The sequence below is a fragment of the Callorhinus ursinus genome, unplaced genomic scaffold (assembly GCF_003265705.2).
Source record: "Callorhinus ursinus isolate GAN/ISIS: 27379988/994484 unplaced genomic scaffold, GSC_fseal_2.0 scaffold110, whole genome shotgun sequence".
Taxonomy (NCBI): domain Eukaryota; kingdom Metazoa; phylum Chordata; class Mammalia; order Carnivora; family Otariidae; genus Callorhinus; species Callorhinus ursinus.
Genome location: NW_027397172.1, coordinates 988,186 through 1,008,506, shown reverse-complemented (window position 1 = coordinate 1,008,506; position 20,321 = coordinate 988,186). Strand labels below are relative to the sequence as shown.

Below are 20,321 nucleotides of genomic sequence, written 5' to 3'. Positions count from 1 at the left end.
CTTAGATCTTCAAAATAAGGAAGTTCAAGACTGTCCTTGTCCTCCCCCCCCCGTCTTCATTGTATACTTCTCAAACCCAGCTCTAATGTGTGCAAGGCCTGTGTCAAGAATACAACTGGGGGGGCGCCTGGGTGGCTCAGATGGTTAAGCCTCTGCTTTCGGCTCAGGTCACGATTCCAGGGTCCTGGGATCAAGCCCCACATCGGGCTCCTGGCTCAGCAGGGAGCCTGCTTCTCCCTCTCCCTCTGCCTCTCCCCCTGCTCATGCTCTCTTTCTGTGTATGTATATCTGTGTCTCAAATGAATAAAATCTTAAAAAAAAAAAATACAGCTGGGGGTGGGGGAGGCGCCTGGGTGGCTCATTCGTTAAGCGTCTGCCTTAGGCTCAGGTCATGATCCCAGGATCCTGGGATCGAGCCCCGCATCCCTCTCCCACTCCCCCTGCTTGTGTTCCCTCTCTCACTGTCTCTCTGTCAAATAAATAAATAAAATCTTAAGAAAAAAAATACAACTGGGGGAAAAAATAATACAGATGGAGCCCCATGTACCATATACATCAAATTAAGAAACCTTAAATATAATATAGTCTCTCCTCCTATCACACAGATAAACCTTTTAAAGACCTGTAAGATCAGCTTCAAATTGGGGTGCCTGGGTGGCTCAGTTGGTTAAGGTCTGCCTTCCACCCGGTCATGGTCTCGAGGTCCTGGGATTGAGCCCTGCATTGGACTCCCTGCTCAATAGGGAGTCTCCTCCCTCTGCCCTCTGCCACTCCCTCTACTTGTGCTCGTGCTCTCTCTCTCAAATAAATAAAATCTTAAAAAAAAAAAAAAAAACAGCTTCAAATGGAAAATTCTTGGGCTTCTTGGAGTTCTGTGCCAGCAGTTCCAGGAAACAGACCTCCAGCACAGCCCTCTTCTCTTCCCAGCCCGAGCCTGCCCTGCCATGAGCTTGAGCTTGTGTGTGTCTCATAAATGGGACACCCAGCTTGACATGACAGTCCAGGTGCAGTGCACACCCTGCAAACAGCTGCCCTTTGGCCACTCTGTGGTATAGAAACTGGAGGAACATTCTCCTCTCAGCAGAGCTGCTGTGTAAGAGGCTTGCACAGCCTTGGAAGCAGACTCAGGCAGTAGGGAATTCTGGGGCTCCAGATGGGCATGTTCTCCAGACCCCATAAATACCTCCTTGTGGAGAGGGGCTCAGTTGGGTGAGGCCAGTGGTCCCCATAGATGTTCTGCTTGTTTTCCTCTCCACGTGTTACCTCTTGCCTTTCTTGGTGCCCTTGCACCTCTTTCAGAAGCCTGCTCATCCTTCAGGATATGGTTTCTATAGGTCTCATCTTTTAATCCTCTCCTAATACCCTTGTTTCCAAATCCAGCTTTGCCTTTTGTTTCAGAAGTGCTTTACTATGTTAAAGGCAGTCTATGTTGTCTGTTCCTGTTGCATGTTTCTTAGGTTCTTAAGGGCAGGATCGTTACTTGTTTTTGTCACCAATCCTAACATGAAATCTCATAAATGGGAAGTACTTGACAAGTGCGGCTTGAGTCCACCACAGCTCTGGCGTCATTCTCGTGTTGTTGTGGTAACCCTATCAAAACAGGAAATGAAGTTAGTTTAGCATGACTTGTTCATAATTGACTCATGCTGGTTCCCTTTTCTTCCCTAAGTGATCACAAAACATCTGTTAAATAACCTACTTCAGAATCTTGTGGGCTTCTACTTCCACATTTACTGATCAGATATGTTTCTTGAATCTATCTCTTCCCATCCACCGTGTCCCAGGAATTGACCACATATCCAGGGAGCACATATTTAAAGTGTACAGTTTATATTTTGACATATTATACACCCACGAATCTTATCAGCACAACCAAGATAAGGAATATATTCATCACTTCAAAGTTACTTGGTCTCCATTTGTGTAGTTCTTCCATCCCACCAGCCCCCCTCCTCACCAACCCACAGCAACCCTATGATCTGCTTTTGTCCCCAAAGATTAGTTTGCATTTTATATGAATGGAAGTACTTTTCTGGTAGTCTGGCTTTACTCAGCATAATTATTTTGAGATTCCTCTGTGTTGTTTATATCAAGTTCATTCCCTTTAATTGCCGAATAATAGGAATTTGCTTTGAATATTGAGTGTGCTCACCTCCAGCCTTGACCTATGCCTATTCCCCACGATTTATGGATCTCAGGATTCATCTGGAAATTGAGGCTACATTTACGTAAGATGACTGGCTGTCAATAGCTTGAGTTCCTCAAGAAGAGTAGTATTTAAAATGTTTGTATCCTGTTAAAATAGTCCTCGATACATAGCAAATACTAACCCCAGACTGGATAAAAGTTCCCCCTTTTTGGGGGGAGGTGTGAAAGAGAGAGAAATAATATACCCAATTCCAGTTTTTTTAAAGATTTTATTTATTTGAGAGAGAGCACACTATTCTCTCAGGTGGGAACAAGGTTAAGTAAAGATATTTTGCACCTCTTTCTAATAATTATTTTTCAAGTATTTTTGTATTGGTCAGGAATTTCAAATAATTGTGCTTCCTCCTTTAAAGGTATTCCAGTATTCCACTAGTATTTCTCCTGTACATTTTTTCCCTTAATTAAGAAGTTTGTTTGTTTGTTTTTGAAGAGGTTCACATGGCTCTTCAATCAAGAGGTGTACAGTGAAGGGTTTTGCACTGCCTGGCATTCTGTGCCTACACCACCACTCCTTTACTTCCTTGTGTATCCTTCCAGACTTCCTTTATGCAAACACAAGCAAATGTTAATATATATCTTTTATTATTTACTAGAAAAATATAACATGTTATCCACTGCTAGACCTTGCTTTTTTTCCACTTAGCAGATCTTAGAGATCTTTCTATGTCATTCCTTTTTTCAGCTGCAGAGTATTTCACTGTATGGAGCACCACTCCCCTGTTGATGGATGCTTTTAAATTAAACTTTTTATTTTGAGATAATTGTAGAATCACATGCAGTTGTAAGAAATAATACAGAGAGATCCCAGTTTCCCTCTCTGGTAACATCTTGTGTTACAGTCATACATTATAGCATACATTACATTACAACACAATACCATAGCTGGGAGATTGGCATTGATACAATTTATAGAGCTCATTCATATATCACTAATTTTATGTGTACTCATTTTTTTTAAAGATTTTTTATTTATTTATTTGAGAGAGAGAATGAGATAGAGAGCACGAGAGGGGAGAGGGTCAGAGGGAGAAGCAGACTCCCTGCTGAGCAGGGAGCCCGATGCGGGACTCGATCCAGGGACTCCAGGATCATGACCTGAGCCGAAGGCAGTCACCTAACCAACTGAGCCACCCAGGTGCCCTTTCTGTGCAATTTTATCACATATGTAGGTTCATAAACCACTGTCATTCATTTTTGACATCTTGAAATGTTAAATTTTTTCCTTGTTAACATGTCTTTTTTTCCCTTAAATTTTTGTTTTCTAATTTTTAAATTTTTTAATTTTTAAGTAGGCTCCACACCCAGCATGAAGCCCAATGCAGGGTTTGAACTCACGACCCTGACAAGAGTCGGACATTTGACTGACTGAGCCACCCAGGCACCCTTTAAAAATTTTTTAATTGAAGTATAATTGACAGTATTCTGTTTCTTTCTTTTTTTTTTTTAGATTTTATTTGAGAGAGAGCGTGTGCAAGAGTGGGAGGAGGGGCAGAGGGAGAGGGACAAGCCGACCCCCTGCTGAGCGGGGAGCCCGATGCAGGGATCAGCTCCAGGACCCTGAGACCATGACCTGAGCCAAAGTCAGACGCTTAACCACCCAGGTTCCCAACTATATTCTATTTCATGTGTACACCATAGTGATTCAACATTTGTATACATTGCTAACCGATTAGCACAATAGGTCTGGTTACCGTGTGTTACTGTGCAAAGTTCATACAATATTATTGACTGTTCCCCAAGTTATACATCACATCCCCATGACATTTGTTTTATAACTGAAAGTTTGTATCTCTTGATTCCCTTCACCCATTTCACCCTGCCCCCAACCCCTTCCCCTGTGGCAACCACCACTCAGTATCAATGAGTCTGGGTTTTGTTTTGTTGTATTTTGTTGTTTAGATTCCACTTAAATGTATATATACACATATGTACATATATACATACACACACACACACACCCCCCCACATCATCTTTATCCATTCATCAGCTTAGGTTGTTTCCATAACTTCACTATTGTAAATAATCCTGCAGTGAGCAATGGGTGCACATAATCTTTCTGAATTAGTGTTTCTATTTTCCTTAGGTAGATACCTAGAGTAGAATTGCTGGATCATATGGTATTTCTATTTTTAATTTTTTGAGGAACCTTCATACTGTTTTCCATAGTGGTTGCACTCCTTTTAAAATAAAAAAAATTAACTGTATTAAAAACCACAACATTTTAACCATTTTTAAGTATACAGTTCAGTAATGTTAAGTATATTCACATTATTGTGCAACAGATCTATAGAACTTTTTCATCTTGCAAAAGAGAAACTCTGTAACCTTGCACACCATCTCCTCATTTCCTACCTCCCCCAAGCCCTTAGTAACCTCTATTCTACATTCTGATTTTTTATGAATTTGACAACTTAGGTACTACATATGAGTGGAATCATACACAGTACTTTGTGGCTGGCTTATTTCAGTTAATGTCCTCAAGGTTCATCCACATTGTAGCATGTGATAGAATTTCCTTTTTTCAAGGCTGAATAATATTCCAGTGTGTATATATATCACATTTTTTAAATGTACCCATTCATCCATCAGTGGACATTTGTATTGCTTCCACTTGGCTATTGTGAATAATGCTGTAGTGAACATAGATGGGCCAATATCTCTTCAAGATCCTATTTTGATTCTTTTGGATATATACCCAGAGTTGGGATTGCTGGGTTTTACGGTAATTCTATATTTAATTTCTTTTTAGAAACTTCCATACTGTTTTCCATAGTGGCATTTTACATTCCCAACAATGCACAGAGGTTCCAATTTCTCCATGCCCTCTCCAACACTTATTTTTTATTTTTTTATTTTGGCAGTCATGATGGGTATTTTTTTGTTGCACTTTTTATTTCAATGTCCCTAATAATGAGTGATGTTTAATAACTTTCTATGCTTGTTGGTCATTTGTGTATCTTGTTTGGAGAAATGTCTGTTTGACATGATGTCTCATTTTTAATGTTCTTTTTAATTGAACCCTTCTTAAATTCCTAAGATTAAATATTACTTGGACATAATGGATTTTTAATGTGTTATCAAATTGTATTTACTCATTTTTTGTTGATTTTCAAGCTTGTGCTTATAAAAGAGATTGGTCTTTTTTTTTTTTTTTTAAGATTTTATTCATTTATTTGTTTGAGAGAGAGAGAGAACATGAGCAGGGGGAGGAGCAGAAGGAGAGGGACAAGCAGACTCTGCGCTGGGCACAGAGCCTGACATGGACCTCAGTCTCACAGCCCTGAGATCATGAGCTGAGCCAAAATCAAGAGTCAGATGCTTAACTGACTGAGCCACCCAGGTGCCCCTGTCTTTAGTTTCGGTTTTAGTTCTTTCTCATCATCATCAGTTTTTATTTATTGTTACAGATTATTTGCTTTATAGAGCTGAGTTAGGAAGATTTTCCTTTTTTTTTTTTAAGGTTTTATTTATTTGAGAGAGAGAGGGCACGGGCACAAGCAGGGGGAGAGAGAGAAACAGACTCCTTGCTGAGCAGGGAGCCCAATGTGGGGCTTGATCCTAGGACCCAGAGATTGTGACCTGAACCGAAGGCAGACACTTAACTGACGAAGCCACCCAGGCACCCCAAGATTTTCCTTTTCTTAATGTTGAACAACTTATTTAAATTTTTGTTTTTGAAAAGAGCAAGTTTATCAGTTCAAAGAAAAAATGTGAATATCTAAAATTAACTCATCCAAAAACTGTATAATTGCATACTGGATTTAGATCCTAAACTGCACCCATAAGTTGTTTACAGAGACACATTTCAAGCAAATGTTGTAGCATGGTATTAGTTGTGGGGGAAATGGAGATGAGCAAAGATTAAATTTTAGAGGAAAGAAAAAAAAAGTTGGTAGTGCCAAAGTGATTTTAAAGCAAAAGCTAACATCAAAACGTCCATGATAAAAAGTATAGCAAAATAAAACAGAGAAAACAAAACTGAGAAATCCAAGGGGAAATAAGGAAATATAGAGTTGTTATGGAAGAGTGTAAACTATTTGTGATCAGTTCTATGACAGATTATGTAAAACAAAAGGAGCTAGAAAACAGATAGGAAATGACCCAACTCCATGGACAGGGTCCTACCTTCTTTTCAAGTGGGAACCAATGAGGAAGATCTTATGCCTTCTCACTCAAAAGAGGTCAGTTGGTTATTTCATCACTTAGTGTTGATACAGTTGGAGGGGCACATTGACCATAACCCTCCCACCCCAGTCTTACGCTCAAGCATATTTATGGCAATTTATAATGTTGATTTTAAACCAGTATTTTAACCTGTATTCCCTTTTGGTGGACTCATGCTCTATGATTTTTAATTACCCAAAAAGCATTTTAATTTCTAAAAATATTATCAATATTGAATTAGGTTGTTTGAATGACATACCCGTCTGCCTGCCTAACTAAAAATCAGTGGTTTAGGCCCTCATGCAGCAAACCAGAGCAGAATAAGATTTGAGTAGTGGTTCTTTTATTTAAGGATATATATTTCATTTCAGAGTATTGGGGGCACCTAAGTGCTATATATTAACAGTAGTGTGGGAGAATTGAAGTTGAGTAAGGTGCCTCCTACAGCGTAGTTTTGTGATGGAGTCAGACAAATGCATCAGTAATTCTCAGAATAAGCAGACTGACAAATACCATATAGAAGCACAAACCTGAGAAAAAAACTTATTTTACTGTTTTCTATTTCTAGCACTTGAGGAAACAAGCAATGTTTTATTCCCTGTCAGTGTTTTTTGTTTTTTTTTTAAGATTTTATTTATTTGAGAGAGAGAGCATGAGAGGGAAGAGGGTTAGAGGGAGAAGCAGACTCCCTGCTGAGCCGGGAGCCCAATGTGGGACTCGATCCCGGGACTCCAGGATCATGACCTGAGCCGAAGGCAGTGGCTTAACCAGCTGAGCCACCCAGGTGCCCCATTCCCTGTCAATATTATTTCATTGCTTCAGTCAGTGGATCAGGCATTGATACTTATTAAAATGGAAAGCTCTTATAGAAAAGATTAAATAGAATATTGATCAAAAAGACAGTAGTAAAAGATTAAAATGCATCACAGTGGGGCGCCTGGGTGGCTCAGTTGATTGAGCATCCAGCTCTTGGTTTCGGTTCAGGTCATGATCCTCAGGGTCATGAGATCAAGTCGTGTGTGGGGGCTCCGCACTCAGTGGGGAGTCTACTTCAAGATTCTCTTCCTCTGCCTCTCCCCCCACTCACTCGCTCATTCTAAAATAAATAAATCCATCACAAAATTGAAGACATAATTACTGCTTCTGCTTGGAATTCTGTTAAGTCAGACCTTGAGGTCAACTTGGAAAGAACTGGGCCCTGTGTAACAGCTATGGAACTTTTTTTTTTAATTAATTTATTTTTTTAGTAATCTCTACACCCAACGTGGGGCTCAAACTCATGACCCTGAGATCAGGAGTCACATGCTCTGCTGAGCCAGCCAGGCACCCCTGGAACTCCTTTTTTGAAGAATACTTTATAGGTTTTGTTATAAATTACCCAATATTATGATTAAATACCTTGAAAAAAAAAAAAAGGAGCCACCCTGGAAAGGAGTATGGAGGTTCCTCAAAAAATTAAAAATAGAATTACCATATGATCCAGTAATTCCACTACTGAGTATTTACCTAAAGAATACAAAAACACATGGATAAAGAAGATGTGGTCCATATATACAATGGAATATGACTCAGCCATCAGAGAGGATGAATACCCAGCTTTTACATCAACATGGATGGGACTGGTGGAGATTATGCTAAGTGAAATAAGTCAAGCAGAGAAAGTCAATTATCATATGGTTTCACTTATTTGTGGAACATAAGGAGTAACAATGAGGACATTAGGAGGAGGAAGGGAAAAATGAGGGGGTGGGAATTGGAGGGAGAGATGAACCATGAGAGACTATGGACTCTGAGAAACAAACTGAGAGTTTTAGAGGGGAGGGGGGTGGGGGGATGGGCTAGCCCGGTGATGGGTATTAAGGAGGGCACGTACTGCATGGAGCACTGGGTGTTATACGAAAACAATGAATCGAGGATCACTACATCAAAAACTAATGATGTATTGTATGGTGACTAACATAACATAATAAAATTTAAAAAAATACAAAAACACTAAATCGAAGGCACATGCACCCCTATGTTTATTGCAGTATTATTTATAATAGCCAACTTATGGAAGCAATCCAATTGTCCATCAACAGAAGATAAGTGGATGAAAATATATGTATATACAATGGAATATTACTCGAGTAGCCATTAAAAAAGAATAAAGTCTTGGCCATTTGCAGTGACATGGATGGTTCTAGAGGGTATTATGCTAAGTGAAATAAGTCAGAGAAGATAAATACTGTATGATTTCATTCATATATGGAATTTAAGATACAAAAGAAATGAACAAAGAAAAAAGACAAAAAAATAGATTCTTCCTTCCTACACCCCTCCCACCACTCTTAAATATAGAGAACAAATGTTACCGGAGGGAGGTGGCTGGGGGGATGGATGAAATACGTGAAGGGACACTTATGATGAGCACTGAGTACCATCTATATAGAATTGTTGAATCACTGTTGTACACCTGAATCTAACGTAACTGTACATTAATTATACTGGAATTTAAAAAAAATTTTTTTCAAAAAGGAAGGCCTAGGATGCACAGAAACTAGCTTTTTTTTTTTTAAATATTTATTTGAGAGAGAGAGAGAGCACGTGTGAGTCGGGGGAGAGGCAGAGGGAGAGAGAGACTCTCAAGTAGACTCCCTGCTGAGCCCAGAGCCTGTCGCTGCGGGGCTCAGTCGCACAACCCTGAGATCATGACCTGAGCTGAAATGAAGAGTCAGATGCTTAACCACCTGAGCCACCCAGGTACCCCCAAACTAGCATTTTTAACAGGAATGTCGGGTGACCCTGATGCAGGGGTCTGGGGACCACAATTTGAGCAGCACTTTAGTTGAGTGATGGGGGTCATCCACTGGTGGCAACCTGTCAATGCAACATGTACCCAAATAGAGTGAGATAGAAAGAGAACTTCCTAAGAAAAGGATGTAAGCCTAAGGTACTTTGGAAAAAGAAGGCTTAGGGAGATTAATCCTTTGGGTAAATGAATTATCCTCTCTGTAACTGAGGGAATCTGACCTCGACAATGTACGTGAAAACATTGCTGTCCTCTACTTTTGAAGGTATTGTGAAGACAAAATGTAATTATGTATATGAAGAGCTTTGAAGAGCAAAGTTTTTTTTTAATGTGTTATAATAAATTTCAAAACCGTGTAATATTTACCAATACCATCTTAAAATGTGATTTTTTTTTCCCTTATGGCTTTTGTGTTTTATGGTTAAAAACCACTTTTAGTACACATAGAACCATCATTTTTCTTCACCAAGAATAATTTGTTTATCATTTATATGAAGGTCAGTCCTGGAACTATATGAGCCTACATAAATTGATTACTTGAAACAGTTAAAAAAGAAAAAAAGAGTCATGTCATTTTGCAAATAAGACAAAGATGCAAGCAATCAAGGTGTCCTCTTGGGTCCATTTTTCTTAGGGATAAAGATGTGGTTGATGGTCATTTGAATGTGTCTGCTGAGTCAGAGGAATCTAATACAACAATAGGAAGTTGTTTTGGAGACAGAAATGATTACTCTCACCAAAATGCAGTTGCTGTTAAAAACTGGGAAAATGTTTTGTGCGTGTGTGTGTGACATAAAACCATGTTCCTGGACTTATGACAGTGGGCATCCACACATTTACCAGGGCTGGGCCCTCTTAAGTTTGAGATTTCAGTATGTGCTGCATTGCACCAGCTGCATCCTTCCTACCTTGAGGCTTTTTTGTGGATAATATACATGCTGCCTTCATGTGTCTGAAACAAGTATTTACCCAGAGTACTAAACATTTAATACTTTACTGATTTTTATTCTTTCTGCCAAGATGTTCCCAAACTATTCTAAATGCCATCTCTCTCTTCTTCCATTTTTTTTTTTAGCTCTGCTTATGATAATGTCAACAAAGTTCGAGTAGCTATCAAGAAAATCAGTCCTTTTGAACACCAGACCTACTGCCAGAGAACCCTGAGGGAGATAAAAATCTTACTGCGCTTCAGACATGAGAACATCATTGGAATCAATGATATTATTCGAGCACCAACCATCGAGCAAATGAAAGATGTGTATCCTTTTCAGACAGCTGACTCCACTGATTGGTCACCTTGTTTAGGAACTGTAACTTGAAATACCTGGATTTATCAGAGTAAAGGAAAAGTATATAAAGCACATTAAAGGGGAAATTATAATCTGCTTGCTATTTACTAGAAGACTTGTATAATTTTTTTCTTTGATTCATTTTTTCAGTTGTCAGTAACTATTCTTAGTGTCTTTTAGCAAATCCAGTATTTTCTCTGTCTGTTTCAGTAAAGATTTTGTTTAAGTGTAGTTATGGAAAAATCTTAACACCATTTCCAGTCATGTTTTTTCCATTCAAGGTATGGTTTGTTATGGTAAAAAGAGAAGGAATGAACAGTAGACTAAGAAAGAGGGTGCCCTGGATATCACCTGGTCAAATCCAGACTATCCTGATCTTAGACAATGTCATTCACCTCTAGGGCTCTTTTCTCATCTTAAGAATTAAGGTACTAGCCTGGCCTTCATCATCTTTAAAGCTGACTCAGCTCTGAAATTATGTTATTAACTGTCAGCAACATTTAGAAATCTGGACTAAGCAGGTCCAGAGGATGCTGCCTGATTAAAGACTGCATTTGAAAGATAGAAGCATTAAGTATACTGGAGAGGGTTTGCCAGAGAAAAGTTACTATACGGGCTAGTACAGCATTCCTACCAGTTTTCCCAGTTTGCATTCTGCCCCTCTAGGGATAGGCAGCTCACTGTCTCTAGGCAGCCCTTTCCATTTTTAAACAGCCCTGTTACCAAGTTGTAGTGTTATTTTAAGTGAAATGCCTCCCGCTGCTACCACCTGTTGTCCTCCTTTACCTTTTACTAGGAAAATCAAGTCTCTTTCAAGATGACAAGTTTTCAATTTCTGTTTCCTCTGAATCCCATACTGTGTCTCATCTAGCATGAATCTATAAAGGACATACAATAATATTTACACAGAAATGAATAAGAGAAATGCAAAAACACTGTTAATGAAATAATAATATGGTGAAGTTAAAGCTAAAGAGTTTTAGAATTTAATTTCTGTAAGAAGGAAGTCAGCCACAGATAAAATTCTAGGTGGCTTAGATACACAGATCTAAGAAAGAAAGCAAGAGGAGCAAAACCAGCATGAGCCTCTTAGCATGACTTCCCAATACTCTCATTTATTTAGGTTCTTAACCTTAATTGAAGAGTCAAGCACATAGAAGGCTGAATTTAGTAGCGATGTGTTCTAGGGCTGTATTTCCAAAGGTTTTAAAAGCCCTTTGCAGTAATCCTTGGAGAGGTTTTGTTGATGGTGGACTAGGAGGTTGAGACTTAAAGATTAGCCAGTATTTCCATAACAGCATGTCTCATCTCAGTCTAGGCCTGTTATTGGTCACATCAGGTAGATGTTAATGCCTGTTTCATAGGACCTAAGAAGGGGTTAACTAGGGGCTCCTGGGTGGCTCAGTCGTTAAGTGTCTGCCTTTGGCTCAGGTCATGATACCAGGGTGCTGGGATCGAGCCCTGCATTAGGCTCCCTGCTCTGCGGGAAGCCTGCTTCTCCTTCTCCCACTCCCCCTGCTTGTGCTCCCTCTCTCGCTGTGTCTCTCTCTCTCAAATAAATAAATAAAATCTTAAAAAAAAAGGGGGGGGTTAACTATTTTAGATTTCTTCCATAGACGTGTATACCAAGTTTTCAACAGTTTCTCATTTTCCTTACACTTCTCATGATATAATAATGGACTGTTTGGGGAGAGGGTTCATTTTGATTTCAGTGTACTTTGCTAAGTGTAACCAGATATTTGTTACCTTAACCTGTCTAAACAGATATATAGTACAGGACCTCATGGAAACAGATCTCTACAAGCTCTTGAAGACGCAACACCTCAGCAACGACCATATCTGCTATTTTCTTTACCAGATCCTCAGAGGGTTAAAATATATCCATTCAGCTAATGTACTGCACCGTGACCTCAAACCTTCCAACCTGCTGCTCAACACCACCTGCGATCTCAAGGTCGGCCAGGTTACTTACTCTTAGGGTGATATATGTTGGAAAAAACTCTTTCACTGGAGCATATTTATATTGTTACTCATATTTAAAATCATACCAGAAATACATGAAGACATGTTTATGCCCTCCCCTATGCAAGTAGGAAGTGCTAGTCCTCTTCTTCTCCATCCAATTGTTCCTTCCTCTCCAGAGGTAACCACTATAACATATTGGTATATTTCCTTCCAAAGTTCTTGCTATTCTCTTACATATATGTGTAATTTATGCTTACATATATAAAAGCAGGATCATGTGCATTATGTATAGGTTAAAAAAATCATTTCATTGGTAACCTTTTTCTTCAATAAATTTTATACAAAGAACACTCAGAAAATAGCAGAAAACTTAACCTTAATGACTTTAGTACCTAAGACATTCCCAATAAATAGGAGAACCCTAGATCCTTACAGTCCTCAGAGTTCTCTTAAAAATGGGCGGCATTTGCATACATATATTTCTATTTTAATGGTAGCAGAGCTAAACGAGGGAAATCTAAGGATGGATTAGATATGAAGGGATGTGGATTCATCTAATAAAAATGCAAGAAGACGGGGCACCTGGGTGGCACAGTCTTTGGGCGTCTGCCTTCGGCTCAGGTCATGATCCCGGGGTCCTGAGATCGAGCCCTGCATCGGGCTCCCTGCTCGGCCGGAGGCCTGCTTCTCCCTCTCCCACTCCCCCTGCTTGTGTTCCTGCTCTCGCTATCTCTCTGTCAAATAAATAAAAAAATATATATTTTTTTAAAGATTTTATTTATTTATTTGTCAGAGAGAGAGAGACAGAAAGCACACAAGCAGGGGGAGTGGCAGGCAGAGGGAGAAGCAGGCTCCCCGCTGAGCAGGGAGCCCGATGTGGGACTCGATCCCAGGACCCCGGGATCATGACCTGAGCCGAAGGCAGACGCTTAACCAACTGAGCCACCCAGGCGTCCCAATAAACAAAATCTTAAAAAAATTCAAGAAGACCTAGATAAATGTAAAGATATCCAATGTCTGGATTGCAAGACTTAATACTGTTTAGAAGGCAGAGCTCCCCCAAATTGATCTACACAGTAAGTGTGATCCCTGACAAAGCTCTAGGTGGCTTTTTTGCAGATATGGACAGACTGGTCCTGAAATGCATATGGAAATTCAAAAGACCCAAAATAGCCAAAATCATCTTATGAAAAAACAAAATTGGAGGACTTATTACACTTCTTGATTTCAAAACTTACTACAAAACTATAGTAATCAAGACACTGATATTGGTATAAGAGTGGGGCATATAGATCAATGAAATAAAATTGGGAGTTAATAAATAAACCTGTATGTTTATGATAACTGATTTTTGGTGAGAGGGCCAAGATCATTCTTTTTAACAAGTGATTGAAGTGCTGGGACAACTGGATATACGCTCATACCATGTATAAAAATTAACACAAAACAGATCAAAGACCTAAAAATTTCTTTTTAAGATTTTAATTTGAGGGGCGCCTGGGTGGTTCAGTCGATTAAGCGTCTGCCTTTGGCTCAGGTCATGATCCCAGGTCCTGGGATTGAGCCCAGCAGCATCAGGCTCCCTGCTCAGTGGGGAGCCTGCTTCTCCCTCTCCCTCTGCCACTCTCTCTCCCTCTGCCACTCCCCTTGCTTGTGCTCTCTTGTGCTCTCTCTCTCTCTGTCAAATATATATATATATAAATAAAAGCTTAAAAAATTTTTTTAATTTGAGAGAGCAAGCACATGTGCACGCATGCATGCGTATGAGCCAGGGTAGGGGCAGAAGGGGAGGGAGAGGGACGAGCGGACTCCCTGCTGAGTGTGGAGCCAGTTGCCAGCCAGTCCCAGGACCCTGTGCTGAAGTTGGATGCTGCTTAACCAACTGAGCACCCAGGTGCCCCTAAAGACCTAAATTTAAGAGCTAAACTAGAATAGGCTTCAAAAACCTAGGAGTGAGTCTTCGCAGTCTTGCATTAGACAGATCCTATTAGACATGACACCAAAAGCAGAAGCAACTAAAGGGGAAAAAAATTGATTTCATCTCGATTAGGAACCTGTGTTACAGAGTAAACCATCAAGTGAAAAGACAACCCACAAAATGAGAGAAAATATTTGTAAATCATGTATCTGATAAGAGACTTACATGTAGAATATATGAAAAACTCTTATAACTCAACAATAAAAGATAAATAGACCAGTTTAATATTCGGCAAAGGATCTGAATGGACATTTTTCTAAAAAAGTTATGCAAATGGCCAGTAAGTACGTGAAAAATGTTTGGTATCATAAGTCAGGTAATGCAGATCAAAACCACAATGAGATACCAATTTATACATACTAGGATGGCTATAATCAAAAAGTCAGATGATAAGTGTTGGTGAGGAGTTCACTCCTAAGTAAAATGAAAATATGTCCACACAAAAATTAGCATACAAGTAATCTAAAGTAGCATAATAGTCCAAAAGTGGAAACAATTTGAATGCCCATTTGATGATGAATAAATAACATATGGTAGATCCATATAATGGAATAAAAAGGAATGGAGTACTGATACATGCTACAATGTGGATGAACTTCAGAAAATTATTATGTAAGTGAAAGAAGTCAGTCATAAAAGACTACATATTACGTGGTTCTATTTACATGAAATGTCCAGAATAGATAAATCTGTAGCACAGAAAGTGGGTAAAATAAAATCCTAGGCAGGTGGGATTGGGGAGGAATGGGGAGACTGCTAATAGATACAAGATTTCTTCTGTGGTTACAAAAATATTCTAAAATTAGATGGTGGTAATGGTTGTGTACCCTGTGAGTATAATATCAAAACCATTGAATTGTATACCTTAAGTGGGTGAATTATATGGTATGTGAATTATATCTCAAAGCTATTTAAAAAGTGCATTTAGATGTATAGCAGTGATCATTTCTTGGACTTCAGTTTAACAGACATTCTTGTGAGAAGCCCTTAGGGAATACCTGGCAAGGGAGAGGGAGGAATGTCTCCCCCTGCAATCTGAAAACTGATAGATCAGAAGTCTGATAAACGATAGATGATTGTAATAATATCTGCTGTAACTGAGATACTGAAAAGAATAGTATACAAATGCAAAGGAGAGAGGTGGGTTAGTTCTGGCTTTGAGAGGCATCAGGAAGCAGGTGGTGTCCATGCTGGTCCTTTAGAGATGGGCAGGCTTTCAGTAAGGGAGTGGCTGTGTTGGGCAAAGAGTATCATAGTAGGCAAAAGGAACAACAGAAAGGGAAGTGAGTTAAGGGATTAGTGCATAAACACTGAGGCCTGCTTTGTGTGGCTGCAGCTTTGGATGAGTAATAGGAAGTCATTGATGCTAAGCTGGAGCTGTTGGTTGGAGGTAGATCTGGGAGAACTTTCTGGAACTGTCTAAAAAAAAGCAATGGGTTCTGTCACCAGGTGGTCGGTCAGCTTAGTCACTATCATTGAGTGTCTGAAACAGGGTGACCAACATTCTGTGAGATATGGTAAAGGGTAGCTTCCTACATTAGATACAGTTGGGTTGGACTCTGTCACCTCTTGGGATCCTACAAAGTTAGATTCATGTCTTTTATGGGGCGTAACCAGATCCTTTCCCATGGATCTGCAACTGAAAGCCAGGTGGGCACAAAAGGAATGAAGCTGTTGGTAGGAATGGCCACACTTCATTGACATTTAGTGATTTTCTTGAAAAATTACGGTATTTTTATGTCTCCTAGTTCTTTTTTCTTTCTATTTCTTACCACAACTCTGTTATGATAGATTGCTTTTGTTTGTTTTTAGAGAAACATTCTCAAATCAGTATTTTCAGTATGTAATATTTTTGGGAAAAGTTGACTCCTAACTTCTGTTTGAAAATGCTCATCCTTAAGAAGAAAACAAACAGAACCAGACTGCTTTGTTGTCTGTTCACTATTTGTGAGTTTGTCTTTACCTAGGGCCATTTTATTCATACTCACCAAAATTTACACCCACGTTGATAGATCTGTGTTGTTGGCCATCTGTACAATCCATGTATTGTTTTCAAAACCCAGTATAACACAGAGATCCAGAAACACAATAGGATAATTTAGATATTTACAGTGGTACAATTCACCCACATTTTGAAAGGTACATATGGGGTGTGCGTCATTCACATGGGCATAAATATTCAGGAGAGAATCTCATTGTAATGATGAGTATGGTATGTCATCTCTGATTTGTCATGGTGAGCATGTCCCAAAGGTGGGTCAGGGTACAGTGGCAGTTTAGTTGCATATATGAGGGTTGAGAGAGCACCAGTGAGGAAAAGGGTCTTTCTTGCTTGAGCCCTGAAATCACTGTATATCCATCACATCCTCAGTACCCTGGGGTGACCATGGTACCTGTACTACAGGCCCCCGTGCCTAGAAAGTTTGTAACCGGTGATCTTACCTCTTGTTATTTAGGGTTTTTTGAATTTTCAAGTAGATAGTCATGTCATTTCTTCCTTTTTCCATGGCTTTTTTTTTTTTTTAAGATTTTTTTATTCATTTGAGACACAGATACAGAGAGAGAGAGAGGGAGAGAGCATGAGCAGGGAGAGAGGCAGAGGGAGAGGGAGAAGCAGGCCTCCTGCTGAGCCAGGAACCTGATGTGGGGCTTGATCCCAGGACCCTGGGATCATGACCTGAGCCGAAGGCAGCCGCTTAACCGACTGAGCCACCCAGGCGCCCCTTCCATGGCTTCTCTTACTAAAGTATTTCTTTCGCTTGAGCCCTTGGGATATCAGCTGTTATTAATGTCTTTAGACTGTTAACTTTTGACTTTCGTACTAGTCAAGGTCAACAGCAGTAAGATTTCTTTCTCACTTCCATAAACATGCTTTGCACTTGTTATTTGACGCCCTGAGATAAGTAGATGTTGACCTCTTAGAACCCCTCTGGGAGCCTCTCTTGTAGACTCCTATTTTATTTCTCAGGGCCACAGAAACACAAGGATTATAGATCCTATTTGGAGATTCTGCTAGCATATTTCTAGTGGAACTACCAGGGGAATGAGGTCTCTAGCACTCTGTGTCCTTGATGCTTGCTAGACAGAGCCCACAGAAATCCCAACTGGAGTCCCAGGGTGCTAGGATCACAGTGTTAATTAGTTCGGGTTATGCCTGGGACGGACTCTGGAAGATAGGAAATGAAACCTGTCTTTGCTGGAAGTCAGTTTATGTTTCTTATACCATATGCTACTTGTCCATACCTTCCTTTGTATGGAATTATAATGAATATTGTTTTTTTTTATTTTGTAGCCTTCACAGTTTTTAGTCATTGCCATGTAAATATGGCTAGCCTTCAATGTTGTGGTTTTTTTTTTTTTTTAAGATTGTATTTATTTATTTGACAGAGAGAGAGACATAGCAGGAGAGGGATCACAAGCAGGGGGAGTGGGAGAGGGAGAAGCAGGCCTCCCGCTGAGCAGGGAGCCCGATGCGGGGCTCGATCCCAGGACCCTGGGATCATGACCTGAGCCGAAGGCAGACGCTTAACGACTGAGCCACCCAGGTGCCCCTTTTTTTGTCTGTTTTTTTAAATCATACGAGCTTTTCATTGATGACTGTGAATGGAGTTGTGAAATCTTTTAGAGGTCTAAACCCCACATATCCCTCTTTATTTTTTAAATTGTAACCAATAACTTTTGAGAACCTGCTTTTTCTATGTCCTGTACTAGGCATGGGGGATACAAGTAATAAAATAAGGTAGCCCTTATACCGACTCACTGTTCTGAAAATCGGTCGCTAAAGGAAAGGGATGAAACGTTTTTCCTGTCTTTCCAATAGGATTTGTGCATCAGCGTAAATAGCTCCAGTTGATGAACAATGGCTCTTTAAAAAGAATGCCAGCTAGTTAATGCAGAACAAATAACAAAACTAGAAAAATCACCATTTTGTAACTTCCAATGAAATAATTGGTTTATACAGTATAATTCGTGGATCCTCTGCTCACTTTGCTCAGACTCTCAGACCCTACGTGGGCTGCTGCTGCCTCCCCACATGAATTCCCTCTTCATCTCACACCTAGACCATGCCATGATCCTGGAGTTCCCTCTTACCTCTGCTTGGGTGCATCATACCCCCGTGGGCCACTGCGGTTCTCCCAACCCCACAGAGATCCTTATGTCACATGACCTCCCCCTTAAGGGCTTTTGGACTGGATTTCCTGCAGGGAGAGGATGAGGAAGAACAACTGCACATTTAGGTTTTTTTTTTTTTTAAGATTTTTATTTATCTATATGAGAGAGAGCACGAGAGGGAAGAGGGTCAGAGGGAGAAATAGACTCCCTGCTGAGCAGGGAGCCCGATGTGGGACTCGATCCCGGGACTCCAGGATCACGACCTGAGCCGAAGGCAGTCGCTTAACCAACTCAGCCACTCAGGTGCCCCCATTTAGTTTTAATCTTAAAGAAATAGCTATATTGCAGCATTCAGCATGAGAGGTTATATTGTCCTTCCTAGTGAAAGAATACTAGGAATTCCAGTTACTAATTTTTCCTTCCTCAATATTGCCACTTTGGTGTAATTTTACTAATGTTGTTTAACATAAGATTTTAACCCTGGTAACTGTACCCTGATTTTTATTTTTTAAAAGATTATCAGTAATTCAGATATTGTGAAAAATGATCACCACTAGAGTCTGTGCCAATTAATCCACCCCAGTTGTTGTGCTTCCTATAAACATATAAAGTAAGTCATTTATTGACCAAACATCAAGTGTCCACCATGTATGTGACGTTTAGGAATAACAGATCAGTCAAGTGCTGCCTTTTTCTAGGGAGTTGATTCTCTTTTAGCTGGGGAGATAGGCATATGCACAGCTAACTATCAGGGATTGTGGGATGTATTTCTACCCCATTATATTATTATTATTATTAGATATTATTAGATATATTTCTTATATGTGTCTAACAAAGTATTAGAGGAGTTTAGGGGCACCTGGGTGGCTCAGTCGTTAAGCGTCTGCCTTCGGCTCAGGTCATGATCCAGGGTCCTGGGATTGAGCCCTGCATTGGGCTCCCTGCTCAGCAGGAAGCCTGCTTCTCCCTCTCCCACTCCCCCCTGCTTGTGTTCCCTCTCTCACTGTGTCTCTCTGTCAAATAAATAAATAAATAAAATCTTTAAAAAAAAAGTATTGGAGTTTAGAAAAGTGAGCAGTCAGTTCTTGGGGGGGGTGTTTGATTCTGGGAAACTTCTTAGGGTAACTTTCAAGCTGGGTTTAGGGTAAGGGAATAGCATGGATAGGGCACTCAGTGGAGAGGTCATTGCACAGTTAGGTCATAAAAGCAGGTATAGTGTGGAGTCAGTAGGAGCAGATGTGGGCAGAGAAGATGGTGGGAGAGAAGAGATCAGGAAGGTAGTTTGGTGGCACCATGTGAATGGTCTTGAAGGTTACACTTAAGTAATTTGGGTTTCAGGGCATGTGGGTGGTTCAGTTGGTTAAGCATCTGATTTTTGAGACAGAAAGGTGACTTATATTTTAGAAACAACATTTAGGCAGGAATTTAGAGGATGAATTAGCTTGCAGGTGGGTAACCAAGCTAGTCTCCCTAATTCCAGACAAACTAAACTGAATCTCAATTAAGGCCATGGCAGTTGAGATGTGGAAGCAGTCAATTCAAGAGCTGTTTTAGGAGGTTTCAGGTCTAGTTGCCACCTCTGCCCCTCACATTTGCTCAGCTAGATATTTTAGGGCCTTGCTCTGGCTTTCCCCAGGTCTTTCTGTGGTTGGCATATTTTCTTCAGTGGCTCAGTATCACTTCAGTGGGGCCTCCTCGGAGAGTGCCTGTCTCAGCACAAGCACTGTGTCCACTACCATTGTATTAGCTGTTTCTTGCTCTGTAACAAATCACCTGAAAAGGTAGTGGTCTGAAACAAGAATAATCATGTAT

General features: G+C 40.1%; 1 protein-coding gene across 1 annotated transcript in view; it reads left to right on the top strand.

The window, feature by feature from the left end:
• Positions 1–20,321, top strand: part of MAPK1 (mitogen-activated protein kinase 1) — a 110,949-nt gene that overhangs the window by 54,082 nt on the left and 36,546 nt on the right. Inside the window, exons 2-3 of the mRNA XM_025857341.2 lie at positions 10,240–10,422; positions 12,218–12,407. Of these exons, the coding sequence (XP_025713126.1) occupies positions 10,240–10,422; positions 12,218–12,407 (373 nt within the window). The remainder of the gene's footprint in view (positions 1–10,239; positions 10,423–12,217; positions 12,408–20,321) is intronic.